The sequence below is a fragment of the Nerophis ophidion genome, linkage group LG24 (assembly GCF_033978795.1).
Source record: "Nerophis ophidion isolate RoL-2023_Sa linkage group LG24, RoL_Noph_v1.0, whole genome shotgun sequence".
Lineage (NCBI taxonomy): Eukaryota > Metazoa > Chordata > Actinopteri > Syngnathiformes > Syngnathidae > Nerophis > Nerophis ophidion.
Window position 1 is genome coordinate 11,006,429 of NC_084634.1, and position 19,340 is coordinate 11,025,768.

General features: G+C 36.5%; 1 protein-coding gene across 1 annotated transcript; it reads right to left on the minus strand.

The window, feature by feature from the left end:
• Positions 1-4,034: 4,034 nt before the first annotated feature.
• On the minus strand, positions 4,035-19,129 carry lft1 (lefty1). Its single transcript, XM_061886126.1, has 4 exons — positions 18,688-19,129; positions 12,680-12,926; positions 12,359-12,598; positions 4,035-4,684 (listed from the first exon to the last, which is right to left on the minus strand). Exons 1-4 carry the CDS (start codon positions 18,974-18,976, stop codon positions 4,360-4,362), a joined length of 1,101 nt encoding a protein of 366 aa, XP_061742110.1. The 5' UTR covers positions 18,977-19,129; the 3' UTR covers positions 4,035-4,359.
• Between the last annotated feature and the right edge of the window lie 211 nt (positions 19,130-19,340).

The following is a 19,340-nucleotide window of genomic DNA, read 5'->3' on the forward strand; positions in this document are numbered from 1 at the left end:
TAACTGGACACACCATTTTAACTTGAACATTTTATATGTAACTCTAAAAAAATACATGAATGTTTTAGTATATATTTGGTCTTTTTACATGAAAAAAAAAATCTGTTTTTTTTTTTTTACAACGACTGGATAACAAAGTATGAATGTTTTGCCTTTCAAACGCTCGAGTCATTGTTTCCTGTCGGACGTTTTAAGCGACGGACACAATGTTCCAGATAGGCAGCAACAAGAATAGAAGTCCACACGTGTAAACTTCAATACGAAACTCGGTCAAACATGTAAGTAAATAATGACAATTAGTTGGTTTTGTATTGAAATGACTGACTTGGTGATGTCTTTTGTATCCGTGGTCGTGTTATTTTTCTGAGTGGAAGTCGGCCGCGTTTAACACATGTAGTGCTAAAATGGAACCAGTAGAGGGCGGTAACGCTACACTGTGTGAATGTTATTTCTCTATGGGGAAACCTCTCTACTTGTATTGTGTGAATGTATCCACAGATTCCACACTAAACTTTATATGTTCCATCCATCCCTTTTCTACCGCGTGTCCTTTTTAGGGGTAGCGGGGGGTGCTGGAGCCTATGTCGGCTGCATTCGGGCGGAAGGCGGCGTATATCCTGGAAAAGTCGCCACCTCATCACATATAGACAGACAACATTCACACTCTAAACTTTATATTTTATTTATATAAATAACACAATGGACGTTATACTTTTGTAATGTTTATTTAATGTTTACATGTTCATTCTTACAAACCTAAATGGAGGAAGAAGTGTAAAACATAAAACTGAGGGAGGAAAATAATTCAAAAGAAGGAACATCATTCCTTAACAAAACTTCTGGAGCTTCTGTTTCGCAAACCCCGAAAGGGTCTTTTCCATTAAAGTGTTAAAAAGTCACATATTTTAAATGTTTTACTTTCATCACTTAAATATCTATAGGTCAACTTCAGATGTATCCGTTGACATGAAGTGTATTTTTTTTTTATTATTTGTGTTGTATGCCTTTTTGTCAAAACCCTCTTGAATAGAAAAATGCCCAATCCAAAGTCCAAAATGTGGAGTATTTGGATGTGAAGTATTTGCAGCCAACTGAATAGAAAAATAATTCATAACAAAATTGCTTTTGGTTCATTATTTTTTTGTGTAATGACAGTCTAAAAAAAACAATCACATTGAAGGTTTCGAGGACCCAAAAGGTTTGCTTTTATTGAAGTGTTAAAAAGTCTTATATTCATATTTGTTACTTTCCAATATAAGATAATTACTGATCATATGTATGTATACTATATATATATATATATATATATATACATACAGTATATATATACACACACATGTATCACATATCTATATATATGTATATATATATATATATATGTATATATACACACACACATATATATCACACATACATATACACATATATATGTGTGTGTATATATATATACACACATATATATCATATATATATATACACACACATATATATACACATATATATATATACACACATATATCACGCGTATATATATATATATATATATGTATGGCAGCACGTTGGAAGAGGGGTTAGTGTGTCTTCCTCACAGTACGAAGGTCCTGAGTAGTCCTGGGTTCAATCCCGAGCTCGGGATCTTTCTGTGTGGAGTTTGCATGTTCTCCCTGTGACGGCTTGGGTTCCCTCCGGGTACTCCGGCTTCCTCCCACCTCCAAAGACATGCACCTGGGGATAGGTTGATTGGCAACACTAAATAGTCCCTAGTGTGTGAATTTGAGTGTGAATGTTGTCCGTCTATCTGTGTTGACCCTGCGATGAGGTAGCGACTTGTCCAGGGTGTACGCCGCCTTCCGCCAGATTGTAGCTGAGATAGGCACCAGCGCCGCCCGCGACTCCAAAGGGAATAAGCGTTGGAAAACGTATATATATATATATATATATATATATATATATATATATATATATATATATATATATATATATATATATATATATATGTGTGTCTGTATATTAGTATATTTTGTTTTAGAATCACTTAATTAAATATCGTAATATTACATTTTATATATATATACATATATATATATGTATATATATATATATATATATATATATAATATATATATATATATATATATATATATATATATCAAGAACTCTTTCCAGCTGTATAATCACTTTTCTATACAGTAATAGATAATATCGGATGGATATTGATCCTCTTATTAGTAATATTGATACAATATTAGTTGGATATTGATGATGATAGTAATATTGATACAGTATCAGATGTATATTGATCCTCCTATTAGTAGTATTGATACAGTATCAGATGCATATTGATCCGCTTATCAGTAATCTTGAAACAGTATGCGATGCATATTGATGATGATATTAGTAATTATGATGCAATATCTAAGTGGAATATTTGGCGTGAAGTAATTGTAGCTTTAAATCGGTCAATATTTCATGACATGAATTTTGATACATTATTTTTTTAGAACAATAATATATGTTTTTTAATATAATTCCATTAAAACTAATGGGGAGCCAAAACGGTCATGTCATAAAACATATTTTTTTAAATAACATTATATATATATATATATATATATTTTTTTTTTTTTTCAATTTCCACCTGCTTTTTAGATCAGTTGCATATCCATGCTTTGATTTTTATGTTTTATGATTTTTTTAAAAAAAGAAGCCTTTTTTGCTATGAAAAATATAGTTGTTTTTTTAATGGCAAATACAAAATATATATTTCAAAGTGGAATATTTGATGTAAAGTAATTGGAGTCTTAAATCGGTCAATATTTCATAACATTTATTTTTGATACATATATTTTTTAAGAGCAATGATTTTTTTTTAAAATAATTCCATTAAAATTATTGGGGATCCAAAAAGGTCATGTCATAATTTTTTTATTTTTTTTTATTTGATATATTATTAATTTATTAAATTTTTACTTTCCACCTGCTTTCCAGATCAGTTGCATATCCATGCTTTGATTGATAGGTTTTATGATTATTTTTTTAAGCCTTTTTTGTCATTAAAAACATAGATTTTTTTTATGGCAAATACAAAATATGCAATATTTATTCGTATATATATTTCAAAGTGGAAAATGTTATGTGAAGTAAATAAAACCTTCAATAAATCAATAATTAATTATTGTAGCGCAATGACAGGTGTTTTATAATTCCGTTAAAATGATTGGGGATCCAAAAGAGTAATGTCATAAAAATGATAATAATAAAAATAAAAAAAAAGAGATATTTTTTATTTATTTTTTACTTTCCACCTGTTTTTAAGATCAGCTTCATATCAATGTTTTTAATTTGTACATTTTATAATTTTTTATTTAATTTTTTTAAAGTCTTTTTTGTCATGAAAAACATATTTTTTTTATGGCAAATACAAAATATGCAACATTTATTTTTTTACATATTTGAAAGTGAAATATTTGATGTGAAGTATTTAAAGCCTTGAATAAATCAATAATTCATAACATTAGTGAATTAGAGAATTATATTTATATAGCGCTTTTCTCTAGTGACTCAAAGCGCTTTACATAGTGAAACCCAACATCTAAGTGACATTTAAACCAGTGTGGGTGGCACTGGGAGCAGGTGGGTAAAGTGTCTTGCCCAAGGACACAACGGCAGTGACTAAGATGGCGGGAGCGGGAATCGAACCTGCAACCCTCAAGTTGCTGGCATGGCCACTCTACCAACCGAGCTATACCGGTTGGTAGAGTTATATTTATATAACATTGATTTGTATTCATTATTATATTTTGAGCAAGGACATTTTTAAAGAAAAAAAAACAGCCTGCTTGTTTTATTAGTCAACATTGCAACTTTATCTTGTTACATTTCACCTGTTTGCTCTTTTATTCCACTTTTTTATTAATATTCCTTTTTTTTTGTGTTGATATTTTCAAAATGTGCTGCACTTTGGACACCCCTGGTCTAAAGAGACTTTTCAGTGAAAGAAAATAGTTTATTTTTTGCAAACATAAATTGGCTCATATTATGTACAACATGGCGGACGGAATTTCCGCTCATGCAAATTTGAATTTACAACAAAAAAAAATATATCCAAATGTACAAAATAGATTTAAAAAAAAAAAAAAAAAAGTGCTGTGAAATGAGATGTTGTGTGTTTAAATAAGAAGTACTTGTTTATACGCCGTGAAATGTAACTACGTTGATGGCGTTTTAAAAAAAAAAAAGAGTGCTGCAGCTTTAAATCCAGCAGAGGGCGCTTTTCAAAAAGTCAATCACAAGTCCCCACACTTGCGCATGTCCAGTGTGTCTTTCCGAAGAATATGAGCGACGTGTCGGTGTGTGACGTCACACGATAGAAACGTTGTCCATGGTGCAGGCGCAGCGTTCGGCGATCATGTTGGGGAACTCGGCCACCTCGATCTCGGTGTAGTCGCCCTTCTTCACCAGGTACATGATGGGCAGCGGGGCGCTCTCGGACACCGTGCACCGCCTCTCGCCGTAACCGTAGTTGCGCTTGGGCTGCCGGCAGCCTCCGGCGCACCTGAAGGCCTGGTAGCCCGCCGGCTCGATGATCCAGTACTGCGTCCAGGTGAGGGCGCGGAAGTCGATGAAATGCTGCTCCCTGCAGCAGGTGTCTTTGGTCTGGCGCACGTCGCAGTCGCCTTGGGAGCTGCCGTGCGTGGAAGGAAGAAGGCACGCGTTGTTATTATTTTCATTCACCTTATTTCAGGGGATAGTTTTGACGTGTTTTTTGGCCTTGTTATATGCATATACCAGGGGTCACCACCCTTTTTGGAACCAAGAGCTACTTCAAAAACACTTGGTGTTTTGTATAAAACTAAAGAATTACTTAATTATAATTCTTTGTTAACAATTTATTATACTTTGATACTTCCATACATGACATACTGTGTAGAACTCTGGGGAACCACTTTTAAAACCATAACTAATGATATTGTTTTGCTGCAAAAAAAAGCTGTACGTCTAATAAACAAAGCAGGATATTATGACCATACCCATCCATTATTTGTCAAATCAAAACTTATGAAATTTCAAGATATTGTTTATTATAAAATAACACAGATAATGTTCAAAGCAAAAATAAATACTCTTCCAGAAGGAATTCAAAAATACTTCTCTCTACAGACCAGCAAATACAATCTAAGAGATGAATCTAAGTTTATTTTACCAAAAGCAAGACTAGTGGTTAAACGTAGATGTTTATTTGTTCTCGGTGTTAATTTGTGGAATTCTGTTGGTAAAGAAATAAAAATGAGTGACTCAGTATTTAATTTCAAAAAGAACATGTCACAATGTATTTTAAAAAGTTATGTGAACTAGAAATTTATGTTTGTTTGGTTAAATGTTGTATTTAGAAGGTATCTATGTTTATCTATTTACAGAAAAGTGTATGTGTGTAAGTACATATTTTTGTATTATTTGTTGGGGGGCAGCCTGAATGTGGATGCTGAATGATTATATTTCTTTTTGTGTTGCAGAATTATTAGAAAAGGTAACTTAATTGAATGTAAAAAAATTATGTTGGGCATATAAGCTTTTTTGCTTCTGCCTGTTTCAGTCATGTTATTCATTTTTGAATCGTGATCTATGTTTGAATATGTTTTTGTTAGACTGAAAATAAACTGAAACTGAAACTGAAACTTCTTGGGTACTGATTAATGTGAAGGGCTACCAGTTTGATACACACTTTGAAAAATTGCCAGAAATAGCCAATTAGCTCAATTTACCTTTAATAAATAAATCTATATACCGGTATGCATAAAAAAATGGGTATTTCTGTCTCATTCCGTCGTACATTTTTTTTCCTTTTACGGAAAGTTTTTTGTAGAGAATAAAAGATGAAAAAACACTTGATTGAGCGGTTTAAAAGAGGAGAAAACAGGAAAAAAAAAAATTCAATTTTGAAACGTAGTTTATCTTCAATTTCAACTCTTTAAAAGTCAAAATTCACCCGAAAAAAAAAGAAGAGAAAAACTAGCTAATTTGAATCTTTTTGAAAAAATTTAAAATTAATTTATGAAACATCATTAGTAATTTTTCCGGATTAAGATTAATTTCAAAATGTGATGACATGTTTTAAATAGGTTAAAATCCAATTTGCATTTTGTTAGAATATATAACAAATTGGACCAAGCTATATTTCTAACAAAGACAAATCATTATTCCTTCTAGATTTTCCGGAACATAAATTCTAAAAGAAATTCAAAAGACTTTGAAATAAGATTTCAATTTGATTCTAAAGATTTTCTAGATTTGCCTGAATAATTATCCATCCATCCATCTATTCATTTTCTACCACTTATTCCCTTTTGGAGTCGCGGGGGGCGCTGGCGCCTATCTCAGCTACAATCTGGCAGAAGGCGGGGTACACCCTGGACAAGTCGCCACCTCATCGCAGGGCCAAATTTTGAATTTTAATCATAATAAGTTTGAAGAAATATTTCACAAAAATTCTCAGTCGAAAAAACAGAAGCTAAAATGAAGAATTACATTAAAATGTATTTATTATTCTTTACTATAAAAAAGATACATTTACTTGAACATTGATTTAAATTGTCAGGAAAGAGGAGGCAGGAATTTATTAAAAGGTAAAAAAGGTACATGTGTTTAAAAATCCTACAATCATCTTTAAGGTTGTATTTTTTCTCTAAAATTGTCTTTCTGAAAGTTATAAGAAGCAAAATAAACAAATAAATGAATGTATTTAAACAAGTGAAGACCAAGTCTTTAAAATATTTTCTTGGATTTTCAAATTCTATTTGAGTTTTGTTTTCTTAGAATTAAAAATGTCGAGCAAAGCAAGACCAGCTTGCTAGTAAATAAATACAATTTGAAAAATAGAGGCAGCTCACTGGTAAGTGCTGCTATTTGAGCTATTTTTAGAACAGGCCAGCGGGCGACTCATCTGGTCCTTACGGGCTACCTGGTGCCCGCGGGCACCGCGTTGGTGACCCCTGGCATATACTATCCTTTTAATAGGCTTGGACAGATACATACAAACGTCGATACTAGTATCACACTGATACTAGTATGTGTTGTTGTACTTTTAAATGGTTAAGATGTTTAAATAAAGGTTAATAGACACAATAGAACAGGGGTGTCCAAACTTTTTCTAATGGGATATAGGATGACTGTAAAAATGGTCTGAAAGTTGGAATGGTTTGAATGTTGAAGAGTTTGAATTTCCAGGAAAATAGGAATTTGGTTTGGAACTTGGGAAATTGTCAGCTTGAATTTCCAGGATGAGTGGAATGGGTTAATGTTTGAATGGTTTGAATAGGTTAAAAAATGTGGTAATTGTGCAATTTGGAAAAAATCCCATTCATTTCAATGCGAACTTCCTGGAAAATTGGGGATTTGGGTAAAGGTAGGATTTTTTGAAGATGATTAGGAGCGTGAATGTCCTAAATGAGCTGAATTGGTTGGTGTTAGAATTGTTTAAATCGGCAAGAAATGTTGAAATAGTAAATGGTATTAGGGAAAATCTGGAATTTTTTTGAACTTGGAAAAAGAGTAGTTTGAATTTCCAGAATGGTGGAATGCTTGGAATGAGGAAATTGTGGAAGTTTGAAAAGTGGCCAATTCATTTTGAATGGTGAAAACGCAACAAAAAAAATTATTTATGGAAAATCAGGGATTTTTTTTTTTATAGAATCGTTGCTGTAGAGCACACAATTCCCAAACAGGCTGAATATTTGGAAGTTGGAACGGTTTGAATCAGAAGAAAAGTGTGAAAGTTGTGGAACTTTGAAGAATTTCCTATTGACTTCAATGGGAATTTGAGAGAAAAAAATCGGGAATTTTGGGAATGGCGGGATTTTTTGAAAATGATTAGGAGCATGAATTTCCTAAATGAGTTGAATTGTTTAAATCGGACAAAAATGTTGAAGTAGTAAATGGTATTAGGGAATTTCGGAAAAATCTGGAATTTTTTTGAACTTGGAAAAAGAGTAGTTTGAATTTCCAGAATGGTGGAATGCTTTGAATGAGGAAATTGTGGAAGTTTGAAAAATGGCCAATTCCTTTTGAATGGTGAAAATCCAACAGAAAAAAAGGAATTACCGGAAATTTGGGAATTTTTTTTTATAGAATCGTTGCAGTAGAGCACACAATTCACAAACAGGCTGAATATTTGGAAGTTGGAATGGTTTGAATCAGAAGAAAAGTGTGAAAGTTGTGGAACCTTGAAGAATTTCCTATTGACTTCAATGGGAATTTGAAGGAAAAAAATCGGGAATTTTGGGAATGGCGGGATTTTTTGAAAATGATTAGGAGCATGAATGTCCTAAATGAGCTGAATTGTTTAAATCGGCTAAAAATGCTGAAGTAGTAAATGGTATTAGGGAATTTCGGGAAAATCTGGAATTTTTTTGAACTTGGAAAAAGAGTAGTTTGAATTTCCAGAATGGTGGAACGGTTTGAATGTGGCAATTGTGGAAGTTTGAAAAATGGCCAATTCATTTTGAATGGAGAAAATCCAACAGAAAAAAAGGAATTACGGGAAATACGGGATTTTTTTTTATAGAATCGTTGCAGTAGAGCACACAATTCCCAAACAGGCTGAATATTTGGAAGTTGGAACGGTTCGAATTAGAAGAAAAGTGTGAAAGTTGTGGAACTTTGAAGAATTTCCTATTGACTTCAATGGGAATTTGAGAGAAAAAAATCGGGAATTTTGGGAATGGCGGGATTTTTAAAAAAGGATCAGGAGCATGAATGTCCTAAATGAGCTGAATTGTTTAAATCGGACAAAAATGTTGAAGTAGTAAATGGTATTCGGGAATTTCGGGAAAATCTGGAATTTTTTTTTAACTTGGAAAAAGAGTAGTTTGAATTTCCAGAATGGTGAAATGCTTTGAATGTGGCAATTGTGGAAGTTTGAAAAATGGCCAATTCATTTTGAATGGAGAAAATCCAACAGAAAAAAAGGAGTTACGGGAAATCCAGGAATTTTTTTTATAGAATCGTTGCAGTAGAGCACACAATTCCCAAACAGGCTGAATATTTGGAAGTTGGAACGGTTTGAATCAGAAGAAAAGTGAAAGTTGTGGAACTTTGAAGAATTTCCTATTGACTTCAATGGGAATTTGAGGGGAAAAAATCGGGAATTTTGGGAATGGCGGAATTTTTTGAAAATGATCAGGAGCATGAATGTCCTAAATGAGCTGAATTGTTTAAATCGGCTAAAAATGTTGAAGTAGTAAATGGTATTAGGGAATTTCAGGAAAATCTTTTTTTTGAACTTGGAAAAAGAGTAGTTTAAATTTCCAGAATGGTGGAACGCTTTGAAAATGGAAATTGTGGAAGTTTGAAAAATGGCCAATTCATTTTGAATGGAGAAAATCCAACAGAAAAAAAGGAATTACGGGAAATTTGGGATTTTTTTTTTATAGAATTGTTGCAGTAGAGCACACAATTCCCAAACAGGCTGAATATTTGGAAGTTGGAACGGTTTGAATCAGAAGAAAAGTGTGAAAGTTGTGGAACTTTGAAGAATGTCCCATTCATTTCAATGGGAACTTCCTGGGAATTTGGGAATTTTGGGAAAAGCAGGATTTTTTTTTTAAATGATCAGGAGCATGAATGTCCTAAATGAACTGAATTGTGTAAATCGGCTAAAAATGTTGAAGTAGTAAATGGTATTAGGGAATTTCGGGAAAATCTGAATTTCTTTTTGAACTTGGAAAAAGGGTAGTTTGAATTTCCAGAATGGTGGAATGCTTGGAATGAGGAAATTGTGGAAGTTTGAAAAGTGGCCAATTCATTTTGAATAGGGAAAACGCAACCAAAAAAATTAATTGTGGAAAATCAGGGATTTTTTTTTTTTTTGAATCGTTGCAGTAGAGCACACAATTCCCAAACAGGCTAAATATTTGGAAGTTGGAACGGTTTGAATCAGAAGAAAAGTGTGAAAGTTGTGGAACTTTGAAGAATTTCCTATTGACTTCAATGGGAATTTGAGAGAAAAAAATCGGAAATTTTGGGAATGGCGGGATTTTTGGAAAATGATTAGGAGCATGAATTTCCTAAATGAGCTGATTTGTTTAAATCGGCAAGAAATGTTGAAGTAGTAAATGGTATTAGGGAAATTCGGGAAAATCTGGAATTTTTTTGAACTTGGAAAAGGGGTAGTCTGAATTTCCAGAATAGTGGAATGGTTTGAATGGGGAAATTGTGGAAGTTTGAAAAGTGGCCAATTCATTTTGAGTAGGGAAAATGCAACAAAAAAAATGGACAATCAGGGATTTTTTTTTTTTTTTAATTGTTGCAGTCGAGCACACAATTCCCAAACAGGCTGAATATTTGGAACTTGAAACGGTTTGAATCAGAGGAAAAGTGTGAAAGTTGTGGAACTTTGAAGAATGTCCCATTCCTTTTAATGGGAACTTCCTGGAAATTTGGGGGTTTTGGGAAAAGCGGGATTTTTTTGAAAATGATTAGGAGCATGAATTTCCTAAATGAGCTGAATTGTTTAAATCGGACAAAAATGTTGAAGTAGTAAATGGTATTAGGGAAATTCGGGAAAATCTGGAATTTTTTTGAACTTGGAAAAAGAGTAGTTTGAATTTCCAGAATGGTGGAATGCTTGGAATGAGGAAATTGTGGAAGTTTGAAAAGTGGCCAATTCATTTTGAATGGTGAAAACGCAACAAAAAAAATTAATTATGGAAAATCAGGGATTTTTTTTTTTTATAGAATCGTTGCTGTAGAGCACACAATTCCCAAACAGGCTGAATATTTGGAAGTTGGAACGGTTTGAATCAGAAGAAAAGTGTGAAAGTTGTGGAACTTTGAAGAATTTCCTATTGACTTCAATGGGAATTTGAGGGGAAAAAATCGGGAATTTTGGGAATGGCGGGATTTTTTGAAAATGATCAGGAGCATGAATGTCCTAAATGAGCTGAATTGTTTAAATCGGCAAGAAATGTTGAAGTAGTAAATGGTATTAGGGAATTTCGGGAAAATCTGGAATTTTTTTGAACTTGGAAAAAGAGTAGTTTGAATTTCCAGAATGGTGGAATGCTTTGAATGTGGAAATTGTGGAAGTTTGAAAAATGGCCAATTCCTTTTGAATGGAGAAAATCCAACAGAAAAAAAGGAATTACGGGAAATTTGGGAATTTTTTTTTATAGAATCGTTGCAGTAGAGCACACAATTCCCAAACAGGCTGAATATTTGGAAGTTGGAACGGTTTGAATCAGAAGAAAAGTGTGAAAGTTGTGGAACTTTGAAGAGTTTCCTATTGACTTCAATGGGAATTTGCGGGAAAAAAATCGGGAATTTTGGGAATGGCGGGATTTTTTGAAAATGATCAGGAGCATGAATTTTTTTTTATAGAAACGTTGCAGTAGAGCACACATTTCCCAAACAGGCTGAATATTTGGAAGTTGGAACGGTTTGAATCAGAAGTAAAGTGTGAAAGTCACATGTAATGTTTACAATCCATCCATCAATCTTCTTCCGCTTATCTGAGGTCGGGTCGCGGGGGCAACAGCCTAAGCAGGGAAACCCAGACTTCCCTTTCCCCAGCCACTTCGTCTAGCTCTTCCCGGGGGATCCCGAGGCGTTCCCAGGCCAGCCAAGAGACATAGTCTTCCCAACGTGTCCTGGGTCTTCCCCGTGGCCTCCTACCGGTTGGACGTGCCCTAAACACCTCCCTAGGGAGGCGTTCGGGTGGCATCCTGACCAACGCCATATATATATATATATTTATTTTGTATTTCATGTCATTCTTTTGTTTTGTTTGCATGGCTCAAAATAAACCATTCATTCATTCATTCAAAGTTGTGGAACTTTGAAGAATTTCCTATTGACTTCAATGGGAATTTGAGGGAAAAAAAATTGGGAATTTTGGGAATGGCGGGATTTTTGGAAAAATGGAAAAAAAACAACTTGAATGGTTAGTGTTGAAATGTTGAAATTCTTTAAATTTCAGAAAAAACGGGAATTTTTCCAGTTCAAGAAAGAACTTCATTTTTTGTCCTAAGCTTTGGAGCATTCACACAAATATTGATCACCATATCAAAGGGAAACTTCGATTTTAAAAAATATCGACATCGGCCTGTATCGGCCTCTCTTCCTGTTATGTCTGGTCCGGTGTTTATGCTGCTTTGTTTTCTCGGAATTAGCAAAAAGGTGACTTTTGTGCCACCTTGTTTGGTTCCGGGGTTCCTATTTTACTCCTGATTCTGTTTCCACCGTCGTTATCGTACTGTTTTTTACCGTGAAAAACGAGCGAAAGAGTCGACGGGCGTGGCGAAGCGGGATGTTTGCGTTTTTAAAAATGTGAACGCTGACAGGCGGTCCATCAAAAACGTCTTACCCGTAATCTTCCAGGCTGAGAGTGTAAAGGAGGAGTTCCGGCTTCCCCAGGGTGTTGTCCGTCTGCTCCTGGGTGGTAAAGCGGACGCTCTTGGCCGCCTCCGCCGCGTAGCTGCCGGGTCTCTCGCCCTCGATCCACACCTCCAAGTGCATGGGCGACTTCTGCAGGCCTTTGGACCAATAGTGGACGGCCTGGGTCACGTCGAAGCTCTTCCAGCCCGTTTCGTGAATGGGAACCAACCTGCCGAGCAAAAAAAAAAAACGCCAGACGTCACACCTGACCACCCCTGTCGACGGACGCCGTCGCTGGCAGGTGACTCACCTGGAGTCCACCAGCGAGGTCCGGTTGGTGCCGTCGGGCAGCTCCTGGACCCAGTAGACGCTGACGCGGGCGTTGTTCGCCGGCCGGTGGTTCCTCTTGTCCACGGCCAGGCGCTTGTGGTGCGACGCCCGCTGGTAGAGCTTGAGCTCGGCCATGGTCACCTCGCTGTTGTCGGGGATCCTCGACTCCATGTCGAACACCATCCGATTCCGGGTGGTGTCGGAGTACACGTACTCGCCGGAAATGTCTACGAAGAGAGCACCTTTTTCGTTCACATTTTTTCATGCACGACGTAGGACCAAAGCCAAATGCATGATTGAAGTCGGTGCTTCATTTTGAAAGACAATTTCGCATAATGCAGGGATTAAGAGGGTGCCTAATGTACGCACAATTACGCAAAAAACTGTGGAAATTTAAACTAGGGTTATATACCGGTTCTAGAATAGTATCTCCGGTTCTAATGAATCAAAAACGGTACTAAAGTCTGTTTGAAAAGTACCGGTTCCCCTTTTTTTTTAATTATTTTTTAAACGGGCATGACAGAGCGTCATCACATCATGACTTTGCTCAAATTTTTAGCATGTTCGGCAGCGCACGCACACAGTACTTACAAGCAGACACGGTGTGAAGACAGAAAAGGGACAACGGACGCATTTTGGCTTAAAAACTAACAATATAAGCGAAGTTATAACACTGAAATACCCTCAGGAAGAGGTGCTTTAAGACAGTGGTCCCCAACCTTTTTGTATCCGCGGACCGGTTAACGCTTAATAATTTGTCCCGCGGCCCGGGGGGGGTGTCCTTTTTTTTTCCTTTTTTTTTCTTTCTTTTTTGTCATGAAAAAGGGACGTTTTTGTCATTAAAAAGGGAGTTTTTTGTGGTTGGTGCACTATTTGTAAGTGTATATTGTGTTTTTTATGTTGATTTAATGAAAAAATATATATATATTTTTTTTTTTATTTATTTTCTTTTCTTTTTTATAAAAAATTATTCTGCGGCCCGGTACCAATCGGTGGTTGGGGACCACTGCTTTAAGACATGGCTAGTCGCCAGTGTTTTAGCTACTTCTAAATCACTAATACGCACAATTACGCAAAAATCTGTGGAAATTTAAACTAGGGTTATATACCGGTTCTAGAATAGTATCTTCGGTTCTAATGAATCAAATACGGTACTAAAGTCTGTTTGAAAAGTACCGGTTCCCCTTTTTTTTATTATTTTTTGAACGGGCATAACAGAGCGTCATCACATCATGACTTTGCTAAAAAAAAAATAGCATGTTCGGCAGCGCACGCACACAGTACTTACAAGCAGACACGGTGTGAAGACAGAAAAGGGACAACGGACGCATTTTGGCTTAAAAACTAACAATATAAGCGAAGTTATAACACTGAAATACCCTCAGGAAGAGGTGCTTTAAGACAGTGGTCCCCAACCTTTTTGTATCCGCGGACCGGTTAACGCTTAATAATTTGTCCCGCGGCCCGGGGGGGGGGGTGTCCTTTTTTTTCCTTTTTTTTTTCTTTCTTCTTTGTCATGAAAAAGGGACGTTTTTGTCATGAAAAAGGGAGTTTTTTGTGGTTGGTGCACTATTTGTAAGTGTATATTGTGTTTTTTATGTTGATTTAATGAAAAAAAATATATATATTTTTTTTTTTTATTTTATTTTCTTTTTTATAAAAAATTATTCTGCGGCCCGGTACCAATCGGTGGTTGGGGACCACTGCTTTAAGACATGGCTAGTCGCCAGTGTGTTAGCTACTTCTAAATCACTAATACGCACAATTACGCAAAAATCAGTGGAAATTTAAACTAGGGTTATATACCGGTTCTAGAATAGTATCTCCGGTTCTAATGAATCAAAAACGGTACTAAAGTATGTTTTGAAAAGTACCGGTTCCCCTTTTTTTTATTATTTTTTAAACGGGCATGACAGAGCGTCATCACATCATGACTTTGCTAAAAAAAATTAGCATGTTCGGCAGCGCACGCACACAGTACTTACAAGCAGACACGGTGTGAAGACAGAAAAGGGACAACGGACGCATTTTGGCTTAAAAACTAACAATATAAGCGAAGTTCTAACACTGAAATACCCTCAGGAAGAGGTGCTTTAAGACAGTGGTCCCCAACCTTTTTGTATCCGCGGACCGGTTATCGCTTAATAATTTGTCCCGCGGCCCGGGGGGGGTTGTCCTTTTTTTTCTTTTTTTTTTTTTTCTTCTTTGTCATGAAATAGGGACGTTTTTGTCATGAAAAAGGGAGTTTTTTGTGGTTGGTGCACTATTTGTAAGTGTATATTGTGTTTTTTATGTTGATTTAATGAAAAAAATATATATATATTTTTTTTTATTTTATTTTATTTTTGATAAAAAAATATTCTGCGGCCCGGTACCAATCGGTGGTTGGGGACCACTGCTTTAAGACATGGCTAGTCGCCAGTGTTTTAGCTACTTCTAAATCACTAATCCTCGCCTCCATGGCGAGAAAGTACGTTTCTTCCAAGTAGCATTATCACTGGAGGACGGGGAATAGCTAAACATGCTTAGCTACACACGGTAGGAGGATACGATAGCTAACCAGCGTCACCTCTAACATAAGCTAGCGCTCTTCAATGCTCAGTAGCCTAGTGGTTGGAGTTTTCGCCCTCAGATCGGTAGGTTCTGAGTTCAAACCCCGGCTGAGTCATACCAAAGACTATAAAAATGGGAGCCATTACCTCCCTGCTTGGCAGTCAACATCAAGGGTTGAAATTGGGGGTTAAATCACCAGAAATGATTCCTGGGCGTGGCCACCGCTGCTGCTCACAGCTCCCCTCACCCCCCCCCAAGGGGTGATCAAGGGTGATGAGTCAAATGCAGAGAATAATTTCGCCACACCTAGTGTGTGTATGACAATCATTGGAACTTTTAACTTTTTTAAACAAATGCCATGAGTGGATCTACACATGACATCCACTGTAATGATACTAAGTACAATAGTATTTCTAGTCGATACTAAAATAAAAATCCCGTTTATGTTATGTTTATAAACGCAGGAAATACGTCCCTGGACACATGAGGACTTTGAATATGACCAATGTATGATCCTGTAACGCCTTGGTATCGGATCGATACCTAAATTTGTGGTATCATCCAAAACTAACGTAAACTATCCAAACAAGAATTAGTGATTATTACAATACAACAGAAGTGTAGATAGAACGTGTTAAAACGGAAATGATGCAGATATTAACAGTAAATAAACAAGTGTGTTAATAATATTTTATTTTATTTATATTATATTTTGAGAAAATAATAGGTAGATAAATGACACAATGTGTTACTGCATATGTCAGCAGATTAATTAGAAGCCTTTGTTTGCTTACTTACTAATAAAAGACAAATTGTCTTATATGTTCACTATTTTATTTAAGGACCAACTTGCGATAAGAAACATACCGTATTTCCTTGAATTGCCGCCGCGGCGTTAATTAATTTAAAACCTCTTCTCACTCCTGCACTTACCAAAGGCATGCGGTAAAAGTAAGCATGCGCTAATTATTTCAAAACCTCTTCTCATTCCGGCACTTACCAAAGGCATGCAGTAAAAATTTTAGTGTGATGTAAGCTTGGACCTTAAATGGTACTGAATAGCTCTCAATCTTCTTCCCTTTATGCGATTTAAAATTACAGGTATTGAAATCAGCCTGCTCCATTTTGAAAATGATGACAGGGGAAGTGTCACTCGTGCATGCGCTAATTATTTTGCGAAACGAGTTTGACCCGGCTGTAATTCAAGGCAGGCGCATACTATATGCCCTGCGGCAATTCAAGGAAATACTGCACGTTTAAATGTCTACTGAAACCCACTACTACCCAGCACGCAGTCTGATACTTTATATATCAATGATGAAATATTAACATTGCAACACATGCCAATACGGCCTTTTTAGTTTAGTGATTTACAATTTTAAATTTCCCGCGAGTTTCGTCTTCAAAACGTCGTGTAATGATGACGTGTACGCAAGACGTCACAGGTTTTTAGGAAGTATGAGCGCTGCACACACACACAGCTAAAAGTCGTCTGCTTTAACGGCATAATTACACAGTTTTTTGGACATCTGTGTTGCTGAATCTTTTGCAATTTGTTCAATTAATATTGGAGAAGTCAAAGTAGAAAGATGGAGTTGGGAAGCTCTAGCCTTTAGCCACACAAACACACGGTGATTCCTTGTTTAAAATTCCCGGAGGTGAAACTTTACTATGGATCAGAGCACGGTCAAGCGAACATGAATCACGACGGAATGTCAACCGGCAGGTTTCGGTGAGAAAATTGTGGTTGAAAAGTCGCTTCTTACCGGAGAAAAGCTGAGCTTGTGCCGTCCATAAAGCTGCCATCGATTTCCCTGAGACACTGGCGCCAAGACACCCTTTCGATTATCAGGTACTATTTAACTCACTAAAACACTAGCAACACAACAGAACGATAAGGGATTTCCCAGAATTATCCTAGTAAATGTGTCTAAAAACATCGGAATCCGTCCCAATGCAATCGCGTTTTTTTTTTATTTATTTATTTTTTTTACAATTTTTTTTTTCTAGTCCATCGTTATCAATATCGACAAACACAAATCTTTCATCCTCGCTCAAATTAATGGAGAAATTGTCGTTTTCTCGGTCCGAATAGCACTTTTTGTTGGAGGCTCCCATTAAAAACAATGTGAATATGTGAGGAGCCATCAAACATGTGACGTCATCGTCTGCGACTTCCGGTAAAGGCAGGGCTTTATAATTAGTGACCAAAATTTGCGAACTTTATCGTGGATGTTCTCTACTAAATCCTTTCAGCAAAAATATGGCAATATCGCGAAATGATCAAGTATGACACATAGAATGGACCTGCTATCCCCGTTTAAATAAGAAAATCTCGTTTCAGTAGGCCTTTAATGCAGTGGTCCCCAACCTTTTTGTATCCGCGGACCGGTTTAACGCTTAATTTATACCGCGGCCCGGGGGGGGGGTCCTTTTTTTATTTTTTTTTTTTCATTGTCATGAAAAAGGGAGGTTTTTGTCATGAAAAAGGGAGGTTTTTGTGGTTGGTGCACTAATTGTAAATGTATGTTGTGTTTTTTATGTTGATTTAATAAAAGAAAAAAAAATTATATATATATATATATATTTTTATTTTTTTATTTATTTTTTTTTTACTATTTTTTTATTTTTCTAGGTTTAACGCTTAATAATTTATCCCGCGGCCCGGGGGGTGTCTTTTTTTTCTTTTTCTTTTTTTTTTTTTTCTTCTTTGTCATGAAAAAGGGAGGTTTTTGTGGTTGGTGCACTAATTGTAAATGTATGTTGTGTTTTTTATGTTGATTTAATAAAAGAAAAAAAATATATATATATATGTATATATATATATATATATATATTTTTTTTTTTTTTAATTTATTAATTTTTTTTTTTACTTTTTTTTTTTTTCCTAGGTTTAACGCTTAATAATTTATCCCGCGGCCCGGGGGGTGTCCTTTTTTTTTTTCTTTTTTTCTTTTTCTTCTTTGTCATGAAAAAGGGACGTTTTTGTCATGAAAAAGGGAGGTTTTTGTGGTTGGTGCACTAATTGTAAGTGTGTGTTGTGTTTTTTATGTTAATTTAATAAAAAAAAAATTTTTTTTTTTTTTTTTTTTTTTTTTAATAAAAAATTCTTCTGCGGCCCGGTACCAATCGGGCTACGGCCGCGGCCCGGTGGTTGGGGACCACTGCTTTAATGAACCGTAATTTGTTTGTTGTTAAAAAAAACTTATTTAAAAAAAAGTATCAAAATCCATTTTGGTATCGGGACAACCCTAATTTAAACAGAAGTACGCGTAATGCATGAGTTGATTTGGTGCGTAATTTACGCATAATTACACCTAAGGCATGCGTAATTGGAACATAATTACGTCGCTGCGTAAAGTACGCACAATTACACGCGTCCGGAGTCCGTGCGCACTTTACGCACGGGACGGGGATGGGAGTGGAAATTCTTACCAGCGTTGCCGGGAATGCCTCTGAGAATCCCCGCCAGGCTGGGCAGAGAGCGGCGCCTCCTGCCGTGGTGCGCCTTCAGCATGGTCAGGTACTTGTTGCGGACGTGGGCCGGAACCACCGCGTTGTCCAGGTCGCGCTTGCGGACCAGGGGCACCTCGTCCAGGCCCAGTTGGCGCAGCAGCGCCTCCTTCACGTCCTGCTGCGTGAAAGCTGCGCCGGAGCCCAGGAGGACGAAGAGGAGCAAGAAAAAGACGCAGCGGGCGGCGGTGGCGGCGCGCGGGAAATCCATGAGGGAGACGAGGGTGTGCACGCCAGCGCGGTCGGGATGGAGTGAGGAAGCGGGGACCCCCGGCACCTCGCTGGGGCCCCTTTTTATCTGCCCGGGCCTTCCCGGGGGGAGGGGCGGGGTGTTTAATCAGAAGAAAGGTGCGAGCTTGCAGGAGATCTTCAAACAGCAACAACGTGTCACCCCTGTCATTTGTCTGCCTAATGATGCACGTCTGCAGGTAAAATACACACAAATACTCAGATTCATCTTCACTCTTATCGAGTACTCAGCACTTTCCTGCAGTTGTTGTCATCTTCCACCGCAATATGCACTCATTCTTCATGTAAATCAGCTGTTTACTTGCTCCTGTTCATTCATATGCAGA

What these genes read in the sequence shown, in the direction of transcription:
- lft1 (XM_061886126.1), bottom strand. Translation starts at nt 18,976, where the DNA reads ATGGATTTCCCGCGCGCCGCCACCGCCGCCCGCTGCGTCTTTTTCTTG. An exon ending in AGGCATTCCCGGCAACGCTG is followed by an intron (nt 12,927 to 18,687) that starts GTAAGAATTTCC and finishes CTCTCTTCGTAG; the next exon opens with ACATTTCCGGCGAGTACGTG. An exon ending in CTCAGCCTGGAAGATTACGG is followed by an intron (nt 4,685 to 12,358) that starts GTAAGACGTTTT and finishes CACGCACGGCAG; the next exon opens with CTCCCAAGGCGACTGCGACG.